Source organism: Myotis daubentonii, chromosome 2 (genome assembly GCF_963259705.1).
Source record: "Myotis daubentonii chromosome 2, mMyoDau2.1, whole genome shotgun sequence".
NCBI classification, from domain to species: domain Eukaryota; kingdom Metazoa; phylum Chordata; class Mammalia; order Chiroptera; family Vespertilionidae; genus Myotis; species Myotis daubentonii.
The window spans coordinates 113,524,670-113,544,486 of NC_081841.1; the positions used below are offsets into that span (position 1 = coordinate 113,524,670).

Here is a 19,817-nt window from a genome sequence, read left to right on the forward strand (position 1 = left end):
AGGAGGCGGCTGATCGATGTTTCTCTCTCATCGATGTTTCTAACTCTCTATCCGTCTCCCTTCCTCTCTGTAAAAAATCAATAAAAAATATTTTAAAAAAATGGGCAACGGACCTAAATAGACACTTTTTGAAAGAGGACATTCATAAGGCTGAGAGACATATGAAAACATGCTCAAAGTCACTAATCATCTGACAGATGCAAATCAAAACGACAATGAGGTATCATCTCACACCTGTCAGAATGGCTATCATCAACAAATCTACAGATGACAAATGCTGGCGAGGATGTGGAGAAAAAGGAACCCTCGTGCACTGCTGGTGGGAATGCAAACTGGTGCAGCCACTGTGGAGAACAGTATGGAGTTTCCTCAAAAAACTAAAAATGGAACTTCCATTTGACCCAGTGATCCCACTTCTAGGAATATATCCCAAGAAACCAGAAACACCAATCAGAAAGGATATATGCATCCCTATGTTCATAGCAGCACAATTTGCAATAGCTAAGATTTGGAATCAGCCTAAATGCCCATCAGCAGATGAGTGGATTAAAAAACTTTGGCACATCTACACAATGGAATACTATGCAGCTGTAAAAAGGAAGGAACTCCTACCATTTGCAACAGCATGGATGGAGCTGGAGAGCATTATGCTAAGTGAAATAAGTCAGTCAGAGAAAGATAAATATCACATGCTCTCACTCATTTGTGGATTATAATGAACATAAACTGATGAACAAAAACAGATGTAGAGATCAGAAAGATCAACCAAAGGACTTGTATGCATGTATATAAGCATAATTGATGGATGTGGACAACAGGGGGTGAGGGTGAGGGCAGGGTTGGGGGGATGAGGGGACATTGGGGGGGTAAGGACACATTTGTAATATCTTATTCAATAAAGGGGAAAAAATACTAATGGCATTTTTTACAGAACTATAACAAATAATCCAAAAATGTATATGTAACCATCAAAGACCCCAAATAGTCACAGTAATCTTGAAAAAGAAGAGTAAAATTGGAAAAAGCATGCTACCTGATATCAAACCATACTGCAAGGCTATCATAATTAAAACAGCATGATACAGGCATAAAAACAGACACATAGATCAATGGAACAGAATAGAGAGGCCAGAAATAAACCCACAACTTAATAGTCAATCGTGTACCAGGCCTCTAGTATAAACATAAAATGTTTTATGTAAGCCTCATGATAATCACAAAGCAAAACCCTATATTAATACACAAGATAAATAGAAAGGAATCTAAGCATACCACTACAGAAAATCATCAAATCACAAACGGAGCAAGATAAGAAAAAAAATTACAAAACAGCCAGAAAATAATAAAATGGCAATAAGTACATATCAATCAATAGGCAACACCTGTGTACTGTTGGTAGGAATGCAAATTGATGCAGCTATTGTGGAAAACAGTATGGAGGTTCCTCAAAAAATTACAAAAAGAACTACCATATGACCCAGCAATTCCACTTCTGGAAATTTATTTCAAGAAATCCAAAACACTAATTCAAGAAGACATATGCACCCCTATATTCACTGCAGCATTATTTACAATAGCCAATATATGGAAGCAGCCTAAGTATTCATCAATAGATGAATGGATAAAGAAGTGGTACATATATACAATGGAATATTACTTAGCCATAAAAAAAATCTTGCCATTTGGGACAACATGGATAAACCTAGAGGGTATTATGCTAAGTGAAGTAAGTCACAGAAAAGCAAATACCATATGATTTTGCTTATATGTGGAATCTTAAAAACAAAATAAACAGACAAAACAAGAACTCATAGATACAGAGATCAAATTGATGGTCGCCAGATGAGAGGGGTGTTGGGGAGATGGGTGAAAAGGAGGAAGGGAATAAGAACTACAAATTGGTTGCTACAAAATAGTCATGGGGATGTTTTAATAATAAAAAATATTAATATTAATATAATAAATATTAAGATAATAAAAAATATTATAATTACTATGTATGGTGTCGGATGGGTACTGGATTTATCAGGGTAATCATTATAAGTTATATAATATATACATGAAACATAATATTGTATATCATCTCTTACTGAAAATTAAAAAAATTAAGATATGCTTTGACAGTGTATTTTAATACTTTTATGGTACTACTTTAGCAGTTAGCTTTTTATCCTATTTAGAATTTATTTGGTGATTAACATAAGGTAGGAGTTATCCAGTTTCATCCTTTTCAAATGCAGAGTTAATTACCCAAATAACATTATATGTATTGTTTTCCAGAGCTTCATTCTGATCCATTGATTTGTTTCCCTATTCCTGGTTAATACCACACTGTTTAATTTCTGGGTCTTTATAGTATGCCTTATATTTGATAACACATATGGTTCTTGCTGTTTTCATTTTGGCTCTTACATATTTTCCCACAATTTCTTTTCCAACAGAATTTTAACATAAGCTTTGCAGGAACCCTGTCAAAATTTTTGTTATGGTTACATTTACTTTAAAGATTAATTAGAAAATGTCATTACTGTATCAAATCTATCTAAGAAGTATGATTCACAGAATTCTGGCCTTTTTAGAATTCTGGCCTTTTTAATGTCCTTCAGTTTTACAGTTTCTTTCATATGGATTTTGCATGTGTCCTCATATATTTATTCCTAACTATTTCAAGGTTTCAGAGTTTTGTGGTGGGTATAGCTTTTCTCTCTCACTACTTTTCTGATTGATCATAGCTGACAGAGAAATGCCATTGATTTCTGTATAAGGAATTTGCTTCAAGTACTTTATTGTGCTCTCTATTTAGTTACAATACCTTTTAGTTGATACTTTTGAATTTCCCAGATAGATAGTCATACTGCCTTCAAAAGGACATTTTTGCCCCTGTTCCATAATATATGCCTTATATTTATTGATCTTAAAGCATTGGCTGGAATATTCCAAACAATGGTGAATAGCAGAAGTGACAATGGGCATTCTTGCCTCTTTCTTTTGTGTAAATATTTCAAATGCTTGTACCAATAAATATGATACAAAAGGTTTCTGGTCGATAACCTTTATCAAGTTAAAGAAGTTTCTTTGTACTTGAAAGTTAAGAATTTTTCATCAGAAATGGGTGTTAAAATTTACCAAATGCTTTTTTAGTAAACAACATTTTCTTCTCCTTTAATCTGTTAGGTAGCGAATTACATTAATAGATTTCTTAATATCAAGCCATCATTGCATTGCTGGAATAATGTGTAATGTACAATGAATTAAATTCGTTCCTTTTATTTTAGTTTTTTGTGTCTATGTTCATAAGTGAAACCAGATACAATTTTTATTTCATTGTCTTATCTGGTTTGAGTATAAGGGTTATGCCAGCCTTAAAGAATAAAATAGGAAGTTTCAGTATTATTCCATAGTCTTAAATATCTTGTAATACATAGAAATTATCTGCTTCTTGAAGTTTAGGTAAAACATCTCTGTGAAATCTGAGCCTGATGTCATTTAGAGAGGGGGTTTAATTACCTTTTATAGTTCCTTAGAATTCAAAAATGTAGGTTTTATACCTCCTCTTACTTTTGTTCATATATATTTTTAAAAGTCCATTTCACATACCTTTTCAAATGTATTAATTTTAAAATTGATAATATTTATTACTTGCTTTTAATTCATCTTGCTTTCATTTTTTTTCCTGGCAATGCTTTATTAGAGACTGTGACCTCCTTAGAGACTGTGACCTCCTGGTTCATAGGTTGACACTCAACCACTGACCCACACTGGCTGGGCTGTTGATATTTTCTTTGTGGCCTAACAGACAACCAACTGTTGTTAACGTTCCATGGATACTTAAGAACAATGTGTATTTTCTGTTGGGCATATATTCTCTTCATATATTTTAGATTGAACTTGTTGATTTCTTACTTATTTTAGTAGCCCTGATCTTTCAGTTTATGAGATAAATTAGAGAAGTCTACTTCCCTCTTTAATTATGGTTTGTCAATTTCTCTAACTATAGACTCTAATTATGGGTACACTAGTGACCAGTGCATGGATTCATGCACATTGAAAGGAAATTAATTAGAAGGTGGCTGGCAGGGCAGGACTGGGCGAGATGGGCCAGACACGCCCTGGAGCCAACCTCCCTTGGTCCCTCAAGGGCATCTGCAGAGTGAGCAGGGTCCCTCTGGTAGGTGGGGTCCCTTGGCCTGGCCTGCGGGGATCGGGCTGAAACCGGCTCTCTGACATCCCCCAAGGGGTCCCGGAGTGCGAGAGGGCACCCTGCAAAGTTGCTGTCATACAGGGTGTGGAACGCAAACGCAAGTGTGCAGTTAACCAGGTTCGGGGGCAACAGTGTGCAGCAACAACATAACCCATGGCCAAAGGTGGAATCACATGGCACCATGAGGAATCCAGCCCCCTCCTCTCTGGTTTCAGGGTGCATAACCAGAGAACCACCCTTGCCAAGTCACTGCAGCATGGCAGCTCCTACATTGAGCGTCTGCCCCCTGGTGGTAAGTGCACGACCAGTCAAACAGGTGGAAGGACACTTAGCATATTAGCCTTTTATATATATAGAGGTTGATAATTATACATATTCATATGACTATAATATTTAATATACACAATATGATATATAATGTATATATTAAATATTTTTAAAATATATTTTATTGATTTTTTACAGAGAGGAAGGGAGAGGGATAGAGAGTTAGAAACATCAATGAGAGAGAAACATAGATCAGCTGCCTCCTGCACGCCCCCCACTGGGGATGTGCCCGCAACCAAGGTACATGCCCTTGACCGGAATCGAACCCGGGACCCTTCGTTCCGCAGGCTGATGCTCTATCCACTGAGCCAAACCAGTCAGGGCTATATATTAAATATTTAAATATCATATATTGATAATTACTTTTAAAACTATATATGTTTGAAATATACCTTTTTGTCTTTTAAACCCTTTTTACCTGAATTTTTTTTCTGATATAAAGCATTTTTTTTTTCATATCACTCTATTTTGAGCCCTTCTATATTATTTTGATTTTTGTGTGAATTTTGTACATGACATATATTTGAATTTTTAGTTTTTCTTCACAATCTGAGACTTCAGTTTTTAATATAAGAATTTAAGTTATACACTACATTAGTGGCATTAACTGTTATTAATGTGATGTAATTAACTATTAATTGTGAAACATTTAGAACTTAATGTGAAATGGTTTTATTTACCTTATTTCAGATTTCCCATATATTGAATTTTGTTTCTTCTTTCTCATTCCTTCTCTTTTACTGATCAAATTTTTTCCTTTTCTGTCCTGCTGCTCATAAAATATTTTGGGAGTTAGACTTCTTATTTCTGTTATTTAAGTGGCATTAGGGAATCACAATTCAGTGTTAAGTTTGCCCAATAAGTACTCCTATGGTCAAAATTTCTTTCTCTGAACTTTGAAGATACTGGGATATTTTATTTTAGTGATACCATTGTAATTAGCTGGTTATTAATAATAGAAAAGGAGCAAAGGGAGGCCAGACATTATAGGCATGTCATTTAGGCAGCTTCACTAGGATGCTGCAACTTCACACTCCTCAGGGAACCACGGGCCCATTCCCTGCAAACACTGGGGAAAGGGACTGAACAAACAGGGATATTGGGGCATGCACAGTGAAGTTGGGGTGATATAGGGAAGGTGCTTGCTGTCAATCTAACCTGGAAACAGAGGGGGCAGGGCCAATGCAAGCCCATGAATATTTGGAAATACATACTCCCCTAGAGCCTAGAGACAAAGGCATTCGCTCTCTCTCTTGGCTCTTGACTCTTGGCTCTCTGGTTCATTTGGCTTTGCTCCTGCCTATGTTTCCCCCCGCCACCCCTAGCCATGTCGCCCTATGGACCCCACATGCAATGGACTAATGGACTATAGCAAGGAACATAAACTAAGCTAGCCTGATGCTGGACTGGAGTTGTTCTCCAACATGGAGCAAAACTCTGGACACTGGCTTTTACCTTAGCCCTGCTAAAAATAAAATGGGACTTTTTCTTGACAGGACAAAGGAAAATGGGACCTTGGAAACTTAGGGTATAATTCCACAGAAATAAAGCTTTCTATAATAACTCTTATAAGGGCCTCCAGAAATTCTTATTCCAGGGGCACCCCAAGAACCCCATCCCACTGATAATACTAGCATCCAAAGTTTCTGATGAAAAGAATAAGCTATTTTATTTTTCTTATGGTGCTTTTCTCTTTTGCTGTGAGTTTTAATAGTTTTCTAGGATGTGCTGGACATGGGTTTTATTGATCATACTTGGCACTCAGAGGATCTTTGGCTCTAGAATTTCCTATTTCTTTATTCCCTCTTCTTTGTGTCTTTGTCTCTTCTTAGAAATCTCCCATTATATGTTAGACCAGCTGTGGGCAAACTATGGCCCGCGGGCCGGATCCGGCCCGTTTGAAATGAATAAAACAAACAAAAAAAAAAGACCGTACCCTTTTATGTAATGATGTTTACTTTGAATTTATATTAGTTCACACAAACACTCCATCCATGCTTTTGTTCTGGCCCTCTGGTCCAGTTTAAGAACCCATTGTGGCCCTCGAGTCAAAAAGTTTGCCCACCCCTGGGTTAGACATTCTAAATTGATCCTTCATGTCTCAACTTCTGAGAGACTTCCTTAACTTTATTTTTCATATGAACAGCTCAGTCTTCAGTCCTTCTAAAAATTTTTACAGTTTCAGTTTGTTTAATGTAAATGGCTCATTTCTAAGATTTTTTTGGTAATTTTTGTCTAGTGTCTGTGCATTACATCTAGTTCTGTTCATGTCTGGTGATCCTTGGTTATCCAAACATAAAAATGAGTCATGGTTTAAGTCGATGGTTTTAAGTAGTTTCCCTTGCAGTTGAGGTGGTCTGTTTCCCCAATTACTGATTCCTTTAAAGGGACAACTAACAACAACCTTGGTGTGAGTGGATGGAACAATGGAAGCAAAGATTGGAGAGCAGAGGCTGGGACTAACAATTTGTCAAAAAACAGCAAGCTTTACTCTGAAATATTTCCCTCATGGGCAGAGTTGCCTTTCTGCCAGAAGCTGGTCCATCCTTGCTGCTTGACACAGTTGCTGCAGGGAAGAAACATCTGCACAGCATATGTCTCGGGGGACCTGGCTTATATGGCATACTGTTCTTGATGTGTTTGCTCCCCTTCTTGGCGCTATGTGTTTAACCAAGGTCACCTCTCCAAGAAAGGTTGTTTCCCCAGGTAGGGATTTTTCCCTGAAGTTAGAGAGGGAATAAAAACCCCTTAACTAAGTGCCAGGCGGGTAGTTAATCACTTTAACTACGAACAATCACGCTTAAGCTACATAATCTTTACTCCCTGGAATGGAGATAAGAAACACCCTAACCTTTGGAATAGAAATTGACAGGATTAAAATCAACTGGTATAAACACAGATGTAACAAGACAATAAACACAGAACTTGGCTGGAGATGCTGGCTACAGAACCTGGCTGAAGAACCTAGCAAGAGAACATGGCTAGAGAACCTGGACAGAACCTGGCAAGAGAACCTAGCTACAGAACCTGGCTATGATGATCACCTGAACGTTGCCTCCGTGTCATTCCTTCTTCGCTGACTCCGTCCACACCTTTGGGGACCCCTGGACCTGCTGGGGTTGGACCCCAGCACCTTTCCTAATCCTTTTCAGTTATACAGTTCTGCAAATTTCTAACAAGAACCTGTTGTTACTACACATAATTGTACTACATATAGCTCATTTTCTTTGGGCTTTATCCTTGGTTTAAAAGAACTATGGCTCCAGCTGTAGTGGGAGTGAGCTGAGAGAGTCCAAGGGCTAAAGAAATTCAGGGGTTCCACTGGCCCAGGTATTCAGCATGCAGCTAACTTCATCACCAAGTGAGTGCCCTCTAGCCCATTTCATTATTATTTCACCTAACATTCTGCCTGAACTGTCACTAGAATTGCTTGACCTCCCATTTCTTCTCTTCTTTATGTATTTTAAACTGTGTTCTTGTACCTTTGTTTTAGTGGCAATTTGATTCTATCTGATTTTTAAATTTCAAGTTTTCTTGTGGAAGTGTGTGTGTGTGTTTTCACAGAAAAGCTGCTTTGTTCAAGCCAAGATCCCATTGAGGACCTGCATTTAGTTGTTATGTCTCCTTGCACTTTTAATTTGGAATACCCCCCCTTTTTTTCTCTCCATGTTATTTACATTTTAAAATATCTCCTGCCATAGAGTCTGGGTGTATGGAGACACTGACATGCATGTTCAATTCACCATCATGAGCCAATCTTGCTCACCTGCCTCACCCTGTTTTAAACAGGATAAAAATTCAAACTCTATAGCCTTTCGTAGCAGAATATCAACCCATGTCACCAGTCTCTCCTTTCTACTTCCTTCAAATATCATTCATTATGACAACAGCATAACACTTTCAAATGAGCTTTGAAATTTTGAATTTCTATAGTAGAGAATATTAGGACCTTCGATGAGTGAAACACCCTTCTAGAGAATGTTTCCTTTTCATTTAATAAACATTCCTCATTTCTAATAGTACTGTAGGAGCACATGAGACTCTGAGCCACCTTGATGCTTTTAGTGCAGACTTTGCAAATCACCATTATGGCACAGGATTTCCTCTGTACCAATATGTTCCTATGTGAACCAAACACTAAGCATTGAAAATGTTTAACAAGTGGTCATAAAAGGAGTGATTCTAATTTTGTTTTTGAATTAACCTACAAATGTCCAAAAACAACCTATCTGTTACAGATAGGGTGACCTTTGCATTTACCTTCCAAACGGAGACATTTTTGAGAATGAAAAGGGATGCTATTAATAATTATACTAAAACTAGAGGCCCAGTGCATGAAAATTTGTGCACTTGGGGGGGGGGTGTCCCCTCAGCCCGGCCTGCGCCCTCTCACAGTTCGGGAACCCTTGGGGGATGTCCGCCTGCAGTCAGACATCCCTCTTGCAGTCCAGGAGCCCTCTCTCCTTACCACCTGCCTGCTCACTGCTCCTTAGCACTGCCTAGGAGGCAGGAGAGGCTCCTGCCACTGCCATTGTGCTCACCTGGCTTCTGGCTGAGTGGTGCTCCCCCTGTGGAAGTGCACTGACCACCAGGGGGCAGCTCCTGAATTGAGTGTCTGCCCCCTGGTGGTCAGTGCACATCATAGCAACTGGTCATTCTGCTTTTCAGTCAATTTGCATATTACCCTTTTATTATATAGGAGAAACACATATAAATCAGGGTGTCCTAGCCTATGAATAACTTGTAAAACTCTCAATTAGAAAGGTTTATTTCCTTTTCCTTTAAAAGATCCTGCTACTTTGCATCTTCTTAAATATGGCTGAAATCTATTTATTCTCTCCATAGATATTTACTGAGCCCTACCATAGGGCAGATGCTATGCTGGGAATATAAGGTGAACAATTAGACAAAGTCCCTGTCACCATGGAGCTTACATTCTAGTAGTCCTTTTTCTGCTGATAAGTAAGTATGGCTTTCAATCCTTGGAACTCATGAAGTATAGTGTATGAGCCTCAGTTCCACCAAAGCTGTTACCACTGCTCCTTTTGTAACAGCTCTATGCAGTGAAAAGAGAACAAAGGCTTTCAAGGCACATAGACCAGGGTCTGTCACCCTAGTTCAGCCACTTACTAGGAAGATACTTACGTGATCCTAATCTGGGGTATAATACCTCAAAAGACTGTTATAAGAAGAAATGTGTGTACAATATCCTGTAGGCGGTTGTTATTGTCATGTTTTCTCAAGTAATACCAAACCTGAACACAAAGAGTACAGAAAAATGTCAAATCAACTTGGGGAAGGGGAGAGGTACAATTAGGAAAATGTGAGCACCTCAGGCAGTGAAAACAGCCTTAAATCAAACTGCTCTCTGCATTACTTGAGCCATAGGGCTCAGGAAATTGGGCCTACTGAGGAGCAAAGGTAAGTTTTGAATAGCAGACATCAGCTGATAACTTGATCCCATACCTAGCTAGCTAGTCCTGGTCCTTCTGACTGCATGCACCTCAGAGGCTCAGTTCTCTATTTCCCCCAACCTCTCAGCTAGTCTTGTGGAGTGAAGGACAGAGTGCGGGTCCTGGAGAGTGGGGAGAAATCCAAGAAGTGGGAGAAGGACCCACAAACTTATGAGGAAGTGCAACACCACTAAGCAGTCCTCTGCACAGGAGTCTAAGTTTGCAGAGTGCCTGGCACCAGAACACAGAGGGAGCATGAAAGAAAGCAACTTTGGGAAGAAGAACCGATTGCTCTCCTGCAAAGTCTTCTTTTCCGGCCCTACAAAATTAGTGCCATAGCATACTGGTAATGTTAGAAATCAGACAAATTAGAACACTATCCCAAGGTCACGCAAATTAACTGAATAGCTTCTAATCAACTTAAATCATAATATTTATCAGTTAAAAAGATCTTGTTGATGGTTTAGTATGAACATATGTAATGAGAAGAATCTACTGATAAGAATGATAAAAGAGCCTAAACCTGTTTGGCTCAGTGGATAGAGCGCCGGCCTGTGGACTGAAAGGTCCCAGGTTCGATTCCGGTCAAGGGCATGTACCTGGGTTGCGGGCACATCCACAGTGGGAGATGTGCAGGAGGCAGCTGATCGATGTTTCTCTCTCATCGATGTTTCTAACTCTCTATCTGTCTCCCTTCCTCTCTGTAAAAAAATCAATAAAATGTATTTAAAAAATAATAATAATAAAAGAAAACTGGAAAACTGCCTCTTAGTACATTTAAGATTTTCACCTGTACGCACCACAACTTGAACCAATGCTAGATTTCCTTTGGCAGACTTTTTTTTCCTATTTAAATTGAACTACCAAGCAAAATAGAGACAGATTCATAAATAGAGAGAAGGCAGATAGCTTGGTGGTGGTGGGAAGTGTTGAGGTGGGTGGAGGGATTAAACAGAAAAGAAAAGAAAAAAAAAGAGAACACAGAGACAACAGTGGAGTGATTGAGGCGGGTGTGGAGGAGGAAAAGGGCATAGAGGGAATATATCATGATGGAAAAATAAATTTAATATTTTAATTGCTTATTGCACCTTTAAAAAAAATAAAAGTGTGGATGACAAAGGGACACATGCTAATCTGAGTAACTCAGGGAAGGCCTGTGCGGTGGCCTTGCAAACTCAAGAGACCTAAAGTAACCATAAAGATGGTCTGAAATTAAAACCTTCTCATTAAAAAGCATTTTATAGTGGGTAGTCATGTCTTAGGCCAGTATCTTCCCTGACAAAGATCAACTTCAATCTTTACTGAGGATCTAAGATAACATACCTGTGGAATGTCAGGGTAACTTGTAACTTCCCTTTTTCAAGGCCCCTCAGGGCACAAACCACAAATTCCTTTATTGTTAGTTATCTTGTTAATTGTTGACTGTTAACTATCCTGTGCTCTTCTATGTAAAAGAAGTATGTGTCTATCATTTTACTTTTTATCCAATCCCAGAGGTTTCCCCACTTTGCTTTCTTCTGCCATCCTAATCTATCCCCAATGAATTTTCATGTAACCCACTTACTTCTCCTCCTTTGATTATCCTCCTATCTAATAAAAGAGAAACATGATAATTAGCCGTACATCTGCTACCCTTCCCATTGGCTAATTAGCACAATATGCAAATTAACTGCCAGCCAAGATGGCGGCTAATTTGCATACGTAGGCTCCAAGTGGCAGAGCGAAGCCTGGTGAGGACGCAGGCATTCTGCCTCAACCCGCTGGTGGAGGGCCTCTGGGCCTGCTTGGTCAGCGCTGCCAGCGGGGATGGAGGAGCAGAGACACAGCCCGCAGGGGTCCCGGCAGCCAGTGGCCCCAACTCCGCCTTGGCGCTGGGGTCAGAGGAGCAGAGGCACAGCCCGCAGGGGGGCGGGCACCCAGCAGCCCCAAGCCCCGCCTGGGCAGCGGGGTTGGGGGAGCAGAGACACAGCCCACACAGGGCCCGTACCCAGAAACCCCAAGCCCCGCCTCAGCACTGGGGTTGGGGGAGCAGAGACACAGGCCGCAGGGGGGCCGGCACCCAGCCGCCCCAAGCCTCGCGCTGGGGTTGGAGGAACAGAGACACAGCCCTCAGGGGTCCCTGCAGCCTGTAGCCCCAAGCCCTGCCTCGGGCGCTGGGGTCAGAGGAGCAGAGACACATTCTGCAGGGGGGGCAGCACCCAGCAGCCTCAAGCCCCGTGGCCGAGGAGGCTCTGGGGCTGCTGGGGTTGCTGGGGCCGCTGGGGCCAGAGGAGCAGAGACACAAGACTGCAGCGGGTCCCAGCACCCAGCAGCCCCAAGCCCAGCCTTGGCGCTGGGGTTGGAGGAGCAGAGACACAGCCCTCAGGGTGACCTGCACCCAGCAGCCTCAAGCCCCACCTCGGTGCTGGGGTCAGAGGAGCACAGACACAGCCTGCAGGGGGTCCGGCACCCAGCAGCCCCTAACCCCAAGGCCGCAGAGGCGCTGGGACCACTGGGGCTGCAGCAGAGACACAAACCGGCAGGAAACCTGTGGAAAGGGAGATAAACTATCATAACTTTATCTCCCTTTCCACAAGATGAGAAAACTGACCCTGATTATTTAGTGATATGGCCCACACCTTTCTACAAGCACAGGGTATGTTATGATCACTCCCAGGAAGTGATCAGAATACTGGTCAGAATACTATTTCCAGGGAATAATGCTACTGTGGCAAATTATCTAAGAGAGGAAACAAGCTTTTGTTGGGTTTATTCTGAAGGTCAGAGAACAGACCACCCCAACATATGCCATGTTGTTATATTGACGATCTTGACCTGCAGATGCTTGAAAAACAGCAAATGCAAGGAGAGGTTTTCACTGAAGTCTCCTTCTCTGCCTAAAATCAGACCCCCCCAAAAGGTCCCCTTGATGGGAAAAGTGCCATTAGCCAGTGAAGACTGACTCCTGTCACAGGACAGGAGACTAGAAGTTGACATCACATCCAAACTTTGTTACAAACTATCTCCCCCACCCCCATTCATCTTTCCAAAAAATCATGTACTCTCCTCTAAGAGGCCTACATATCCCATCCCCTTTCCCTAGAAAGAAGGTATTTAAATCTGGATTTTAAGCCACTTTGGGAAGTTATTCATTTTTCCCTGGGATCTCCCACATATACACGAGGTACACATGTTAATGAACTTTGGTTTTTCTCTTGGTAATCTGTCTTTCATTACAAGGGCATCCGCTAAGAATTCAGAAGGGTAGAGGAAAACTATTTTTCCTCCTCCATAATTCTATCTCGGGAAATCAAGTCCTGGGCTGAACAGTGAGTTTGGCCAAGTGCCAAGCAGTCCCGGCTGAGGGGAGGGAAGCTTCTAGGGGGAAATCAATGATATTGGCATCAAAGTAGGACAGAGGGCACATGCATGGTTGCTGGTGGAGTTTAAAGTGATTCAACATTTTTGGAGGATGATTTGGCAAAATTGATAGAAATGTTCAAGGTACATCCAAGAGTCTTCTAGGAATCTCATCTGCTGAGATAAAGCACAAGTGCATAAGCCCTGGTCAGAACCCAGGATGCCACTGCGGGCTCTCCTTCCATGATGGGAAAACCTGCTAACAACCTGCATTTTTAGGCAAGGTGGCATCTATACTAATAAAAAGGTAATATGCTAATTAGACTGAACATCTTCCAGACGAGGTTCTGGACGTCCTTTCAGACAAAGCCATGGTGGCAGGGCTGAGGCAGAGGTGGTTAGAGGTGATCAGGCAGGCAGAGGAGAGCAGTTAGGAGGATCAGGATGGCAGGGGAGAGCAGTTAAGGGTATCAGACCATCAGGGGAGAGCATTTAGAGGGATCAGGCCAGCAGGGGAGAGCAGTTAGGGGGATCAGGCCAGCAGGCAGGTGAGCAGTTAGGTGCCAGCAGGCCTGAGGGGTCCCGGATTGGAGAGGGTGCAGGCCAGGCTGAGGAACTCCCCGCTCCCGTGCACGAATTAGGGGCAATCAGGCAGGCACGCAGGTGAGTGGTTAGGAGATAGCGGTCCAGGATTGTGAAAGGGATGCCCAACTGCCGGTTTAGACCCGATCCCGGCAGTCGGACATCCTGGGATCAGGCCTAAACCAGTAGTTGACATCCCCCAGAGGGTCCAAGATTGGAGAGGGTGCAGGCTGGGCTGAGGGACACCCTCCTCCCATGCACGAATTTCGTGCACTGGGCCACCAGAAATGCATAAAACAAGGTGAAAACCGCCATTCTCCAGAGCACTATCTTCATAGCTTGAGATCCCACTTCCCAGCAATTGTCAACAGTTTGGCTCAAATAAATTCACAAAAATTCTTTATAGGTTTGAATGTTGTTGTTTTTACGTTAACAAAACCAACATTTGGGAAATATTGGAACATTTGAAAAAGCCTAATGAGAAAGTAAAAAGTATCTGTGATTCCACCTCTCAGAAATAAACACTACCAACACAACACCTTGGTGTTGATCTTTTAAGTGCAGCAATTTTTATAATGCAGCATCCTTGTCACCTATACTCCTGATCCACTCCCTCTGATTTCTGAAATTACAGTAGCATTCCAGCCACTCCAGTCTCTAGATTTTTTTAAATACTGGATTTCCATTTGCAATCTGCCCCAGGCTAAACCCTTAATTAGTAGCAATAAGTGCTCAAGTGCTTCAAGCCAATGGCTTCTACATTTTAGTGAGTTGTAATTTATGTCACTCTATCACCTGGAGCAGCACTGACACTCACCGGAGCTGGAGGGGCTGATGCTCTCACCTGGCAATCATTGGCCTCCATTTTCCCCAGGAGTCAAAGGCTTAAACATTTAGCTCTATGTGGAGAGACTAAATTGCTCTTCAAATGCATAAAAAACGTTCATTTGGGGCTTCAGACTGTCTTAAGGGTAGAAAACCACAATTATTTATTTACTACTAATCAGACATTTTATTCAGAATTCCATTTTGTGCAGCTTTGCCTAATCCTGCACCACAAAATACTATTTTCCTTTGTGTTTAAATAGGTGCCTCCATTTTGAAATAATTAAGAAAACCAATTAAACTGATCCACTTCCAAAAGGCCATAATTCCAGTTCAGAAAGCTTGTTCCTAAGGAGTGAGGACATTGAAGTATGTAGAACATTCTAAGAGGTAACAAAACTTCACACAGCCCAAAAGGTTTCCCTCTCATATGGGAAATAAGCAAGCCAACACTGCCCTGCTTTCTGGGATGGGTGAGGTTTTGTTTACACCTCTCCAATTGGGTAATAATCACCTTTCATTTTTACCTAAAACAGCTACACAAGTGATTGTGTGCTTCTGCTACTGGATGATAAGTAAGGCACTTTCAAAGAGGCCCGTGGGCTTTTGGAGTTCCATGGAGGGTGGGAAGAAGTGTGAAGAGGGCAGCCACTTTGGTTTCCACACACAACTGCCCATGAGGGTGTGCGCCGAGGAAGGCTGCAAGGTCACTTGGGAACGCCATGCCAGTAAGCAAACTAAAGAAGAGCACCCAAGTTGTGCCAAGACAACAGTGCTGAAAATAAGCTTTCCTACATTACATACACTTTCCTATATTCAAGCTAAAAATGTAATTCACATTTTTCCAGGCCACCAGCCCCAACTACCTACTAACTTTTGCTCCTACCAGTTGTCTCCTGCCTGAAAAATGCTTTTAAGTTTGGCAGGTGCCAGGGCTAGAAAGAAGTTTCTTTGTAAAACACACTCTTCTTCCGCCTCCTTTCGTGGGAGGGTACAGCCTGGTCCCAACCTCGAGTGGGGCAGGTGCCCAGCGTGGACTCCAGGACCTTGGGCCTGGACAGCCTCAGGAGCCCTGCCTTACCCTCTGTCCTAGCTCGCTCCCGCCCTTGAAAGTAGCCCTTCCTGCCCCTGCCCTCCCGGGATGAGGCAATGAGAGACGCCTGTGCCGGCTGTGCAGCCGCAGGGGCCACCACTGCCCTGGGCCGGGGCGGTTACAAACGCAGCTGCCTTCCCTTCCTCCTCCTCTGCCTCTTGCCTCTTACCTGACTAGAGATTTGGCTCGGCTCCTGGCGGATAATTGAGGCCGCCATGGCCCGTTGCCCACGTGCCCGGTGCTGGGGCAGCCTCCCCGCAGATCAGCTATCCTGGGCGACCAGCCCGCGCTAATGGTTCTGGGGCCAGCAGCTGCGGGCACGTACGCCCGGCGGCTGCCCTTAAAGTGGCCTTGCCGCTCAGGCCTGAGCACCTGGGGAAGCAGCAGAAGGCTCTGCAGTGGAGGAGGGGATGACTGCAGGAAGCGGGTAGGAGGACGATGGGGCTGGGGGTCAGGCGGCAGGCGGCAGGGCTGCCTGAGAGGAGCTGCCCAAGGTGCCCTGGAGGGCCTTAGGGGACAGGACCCTGGGACTGGCCCTTTCCCTGGGAGATGGATTACACAGGCCTTAGAACTGCCACTTCCCCGCCTCAGGCTGGTCTAAATATCATATGAGTTATGGGAAATCTTTCAAGTTTTAATATTAGGTATTAGCAAACAGGTTTATTTTCTTTTTCCTAGACAAATGTATGTATAGGATAGGGAAAGCGAGTGCTGCGTTCTTTCCAACCTTTAGAAAAATTGAAAATTGTAGAAGCATTTCATTTTGTCCTGTGATTCAACAAATATTGTCCCCATTTTCCTAAGTGAGAAAATGAGCCAATAAGAAAAGAAGTCTCCTGGAAGTGCTGCTATGTAACCCACTTTATTCAGCCTTCACTAGACATTTTGTTGAAGTCTGTTGAGTGCCAGAATCTCTTGTAGGTCTTTACTGCTGCTTCTGATTTCCCCATTGCTAAAATGGGGGGAAGTGGGGAGAGACAGAGGGAGAGGATGATATCTGATAGTGTTTATCAGTTTGGATTGCCTAAACTCTTGATCTCACTTGAACCATCAATACCCCTTATCTCAGGGCAAAACTCCTCTATGTCCTGAACAGGTCCTGGTGTGTTCTGGGGGCTTGATTTAGATCTTGAAGGCATGCAAAATTATTATTGTAGTTCTGTATGATTTTGATGGGAAAAGGTGAAGATGAATTTCTGATGAGATCATTCTGCATTCTTTTTGAAAGTAAATGTACACGTTTTAATTGATATGAATTTTGGCTATTTGTTGGTTTTTCCATAATCAGGAACTGAGAATATCAGTGAGGCAGTTTGCTCATCAATATAGAACAAAGGTGAAGTCGTGCCAGGCAGTGTGAAGTGTTAAATGAGCTTTAAGTATTTCCCCTCTTTATGATAATCAAGTTTGCATTGCTTCAGAGGCCTAGATTAGCAAATCTGATACTAATAGAGACAAAGACATTATTGAAACTGATACAGATTCATGCCCCTAAATTTATGTGAGAGAAACTAATCATTCCTGTGTTGCAGGAAGCAAAAAAGATAACAAATCTCTTCCTTATTCAAGCTTCATAAGAGTCAAATTAAGTGTTTTAATATTTTCCAATCCTTGTCCCCTTTAACATTTTTGAATCATATGCATTTATATTGTTAGACAAATGGGCAGATGGATGGCCTTTGTGGTTCCCAAGAGTAAATATATGCTACTGATACTGGAATTTTTGGACTAGAATACGCAGTGTTCCCCTGGCTTCCCCGGATTCTTTATCTGTCGCAGTCGAAGAATGAAACCATGGACGGAAGATGGTATAGCAAAGGTGGAAATTTATTGAAGAACAAGTACAGAGTCCCACGTGGGGGAGGGAGAAGAATCTTACAGCATAGACTTCCACGTGGGGAAAGAGTCCCACCGAGTTCCTTTTTTTTCTGGTTTATAAAGGCTGCAGTTTTTTGTGCCTCAATATCCCCTCTGATTGGCCACTATTCCCCTCTGATTTGGTCACTATAGCAACTCGTGAGCTCAAAGGTCAAATCTTACATGGAACATGTGAGGCCCTTCTTCTTTATTTTGTAAATATAGACTTTTGGCTATTTCCAGTTCCCTTATCTTATGGAACTATAACTTCTGTCTTTCCCTTGTCTTATGGAAATGTAACTGCTGCTTCCCCCAACTTCCTTGTCTTATGGAAATGTAACTTCTGCTGGCTCCCTGCTCCCTGTCTTATGGAAATGTAACCTTTTGCAACTCTGTAGCCCTGTGTTTCTTCCATGGGCCCCCTTAATTTTAAAAATTCCCTAAATCTGCCTATTTCACCCCTAAAAATTCCTATTTCACTACTTATGCTCTTGATGGAAACCCTGAATACTATGAATTATTAAATATGATGAGAATAATTCTACATAGAGAAATATATGTAAAAACTTGCACTTAAAATTAACAATTCAAATACTCTCTTAGAAAATAGTTTTTGGGTCACCTAAAATTATTAGCATTCATAGTATATGCTTTAAATTACTTTTCCTAAAAAATTAAATTATAATTGTGTACATATGACAATATTCATATACCTTGAATAGTTCTGTTATAGGCAGTTAGACAGACATGAGCAGAACCAGGACGATGGGCCAGGTACAGAAGGTCACCAGGGAGGAAAGCCCTGGGTACCTAGCAAAGGACAATTGTAGGGTGGGACTTTACCCCCAGAGTAAACTTTCCTCCCTTAGCATATCCCTGGCCATGCCATTTGGACCCCCTGATCTTTCCTTCCTAGAGATAACATCTGGCCTCAGCTGTATTTCAGCTCCAATCTCATAAGAGCAACAAAACCACTCAGGGCTGAGCTCAGGACCAGCTGCATTGAATAATGACCCCCTGCCCTGGTGCCTACTGTTAGGTTTGATCAAATAATTGAATCAATACCCCTCCCCTGGGAACTGACCTTTAGGCCACTTCACAACCGACATTCCCTTTTGCTTAGACCACATTCCACTTGCTGAGACCATTATCTCTCCACTCTGGACCTTCTGAGGATCAGACCTGCACAGAGAATTCTTTGCCCAAAAAAAGCCCACCTAGAGTCCTTTCAAAACCTCTGACTCCATCTTTGGGGGCTGGCACCATTTGGGGCTCAGCCCATCTGGTATACAGGTAACCTAATGAAAATAGGGTTCAGGGTGCAGATATTTATTCTTCATCTTCCCGTGGGTTCTTGTCTCTCAAAGATGAAGAATAAATTTGTGGACTAACGGATTTCTTTAATAAAAATGTAGAAGTGTTGAGTGTGTTTCCTTCCACGTCCCGCGTGGAGTAGGGTTCGGTATCTGAAAGAGGAGCCGCACAACAAATGAGAGAAAAAGACACGAGATAATTTTGCAATATTGGAGGGCCAGGCGGGCAAGTCCAACTCAAGGAGAGGGACTTCCACCCATGCTCAGGCTGCTCCAATCTTTTATTGATCTGGAGTAGCCCTTAGGGTAAGGAAGTTTCAATGACACACAGATCAGCAGACAATTTCCAGGAATAGACAAAGTATCTGATTAACTCATCAATAGATTTCCGAGTGTAGGCAGAGTATCTGATTAGCTCATCAATAGATTTCCGGGAGTATCTGATTAACAATAATCAACAAGGATCTACATAAGTATCTAAGGAATTAAGGGAACTAAGGTGGGGATGCTTCAACTATTATTACCTAAATTAACTGAGTGGTTCCTAGATTAACTGGGTGGTGCACAGCCCTGACCTTTGCTAGGACTTTCAAGCCCTGACCTTTACTAGGACTTTCAAGGGCTACTAGCTTTTGGGGGGGTCTCTGTCTAAACTCAGCTAGTGAAGACAATGAATGGACTCCGGCATAGAAGTTTATTGGAAGCATATACAAACTCCATCTGGGCACAGGTGTCCCTAAATGGGATCCCCTGGGGTGGGGCCCCAAATGAGAAAAGCTCTCTCTCTCTCTCTCTCTCTCTCTCTCTCTCTCTCTCTCTCTAAAAAA

General features: G+C 42.2%; 1 protein-coding gene across 1 annotated transcript in view; it reads right to left on the reverse strand.

Annotated features, from left to right (window-relative positions):
• SOHLH2 (spermatogenesis and oogenesis specific basic helix-loop-helix 2) overlaps nt 1-16,037 on the reverse strand; it is a 148,699-nt gene extending 132,662 nt beyond the window's left edge. The window contains exon 1 of the mRNA XM_059681190.1: nt 15,990-16,037. Coding sequence (XP_059537173.1) covers nt 15,990-16,037 — 48 coding nt within the window. The remainder of the gene's footprint in view (nt 1-15,989) is intronic.
• Nucleotides 16,038-19,817: the final 3,780 nt, after the last annotated feature.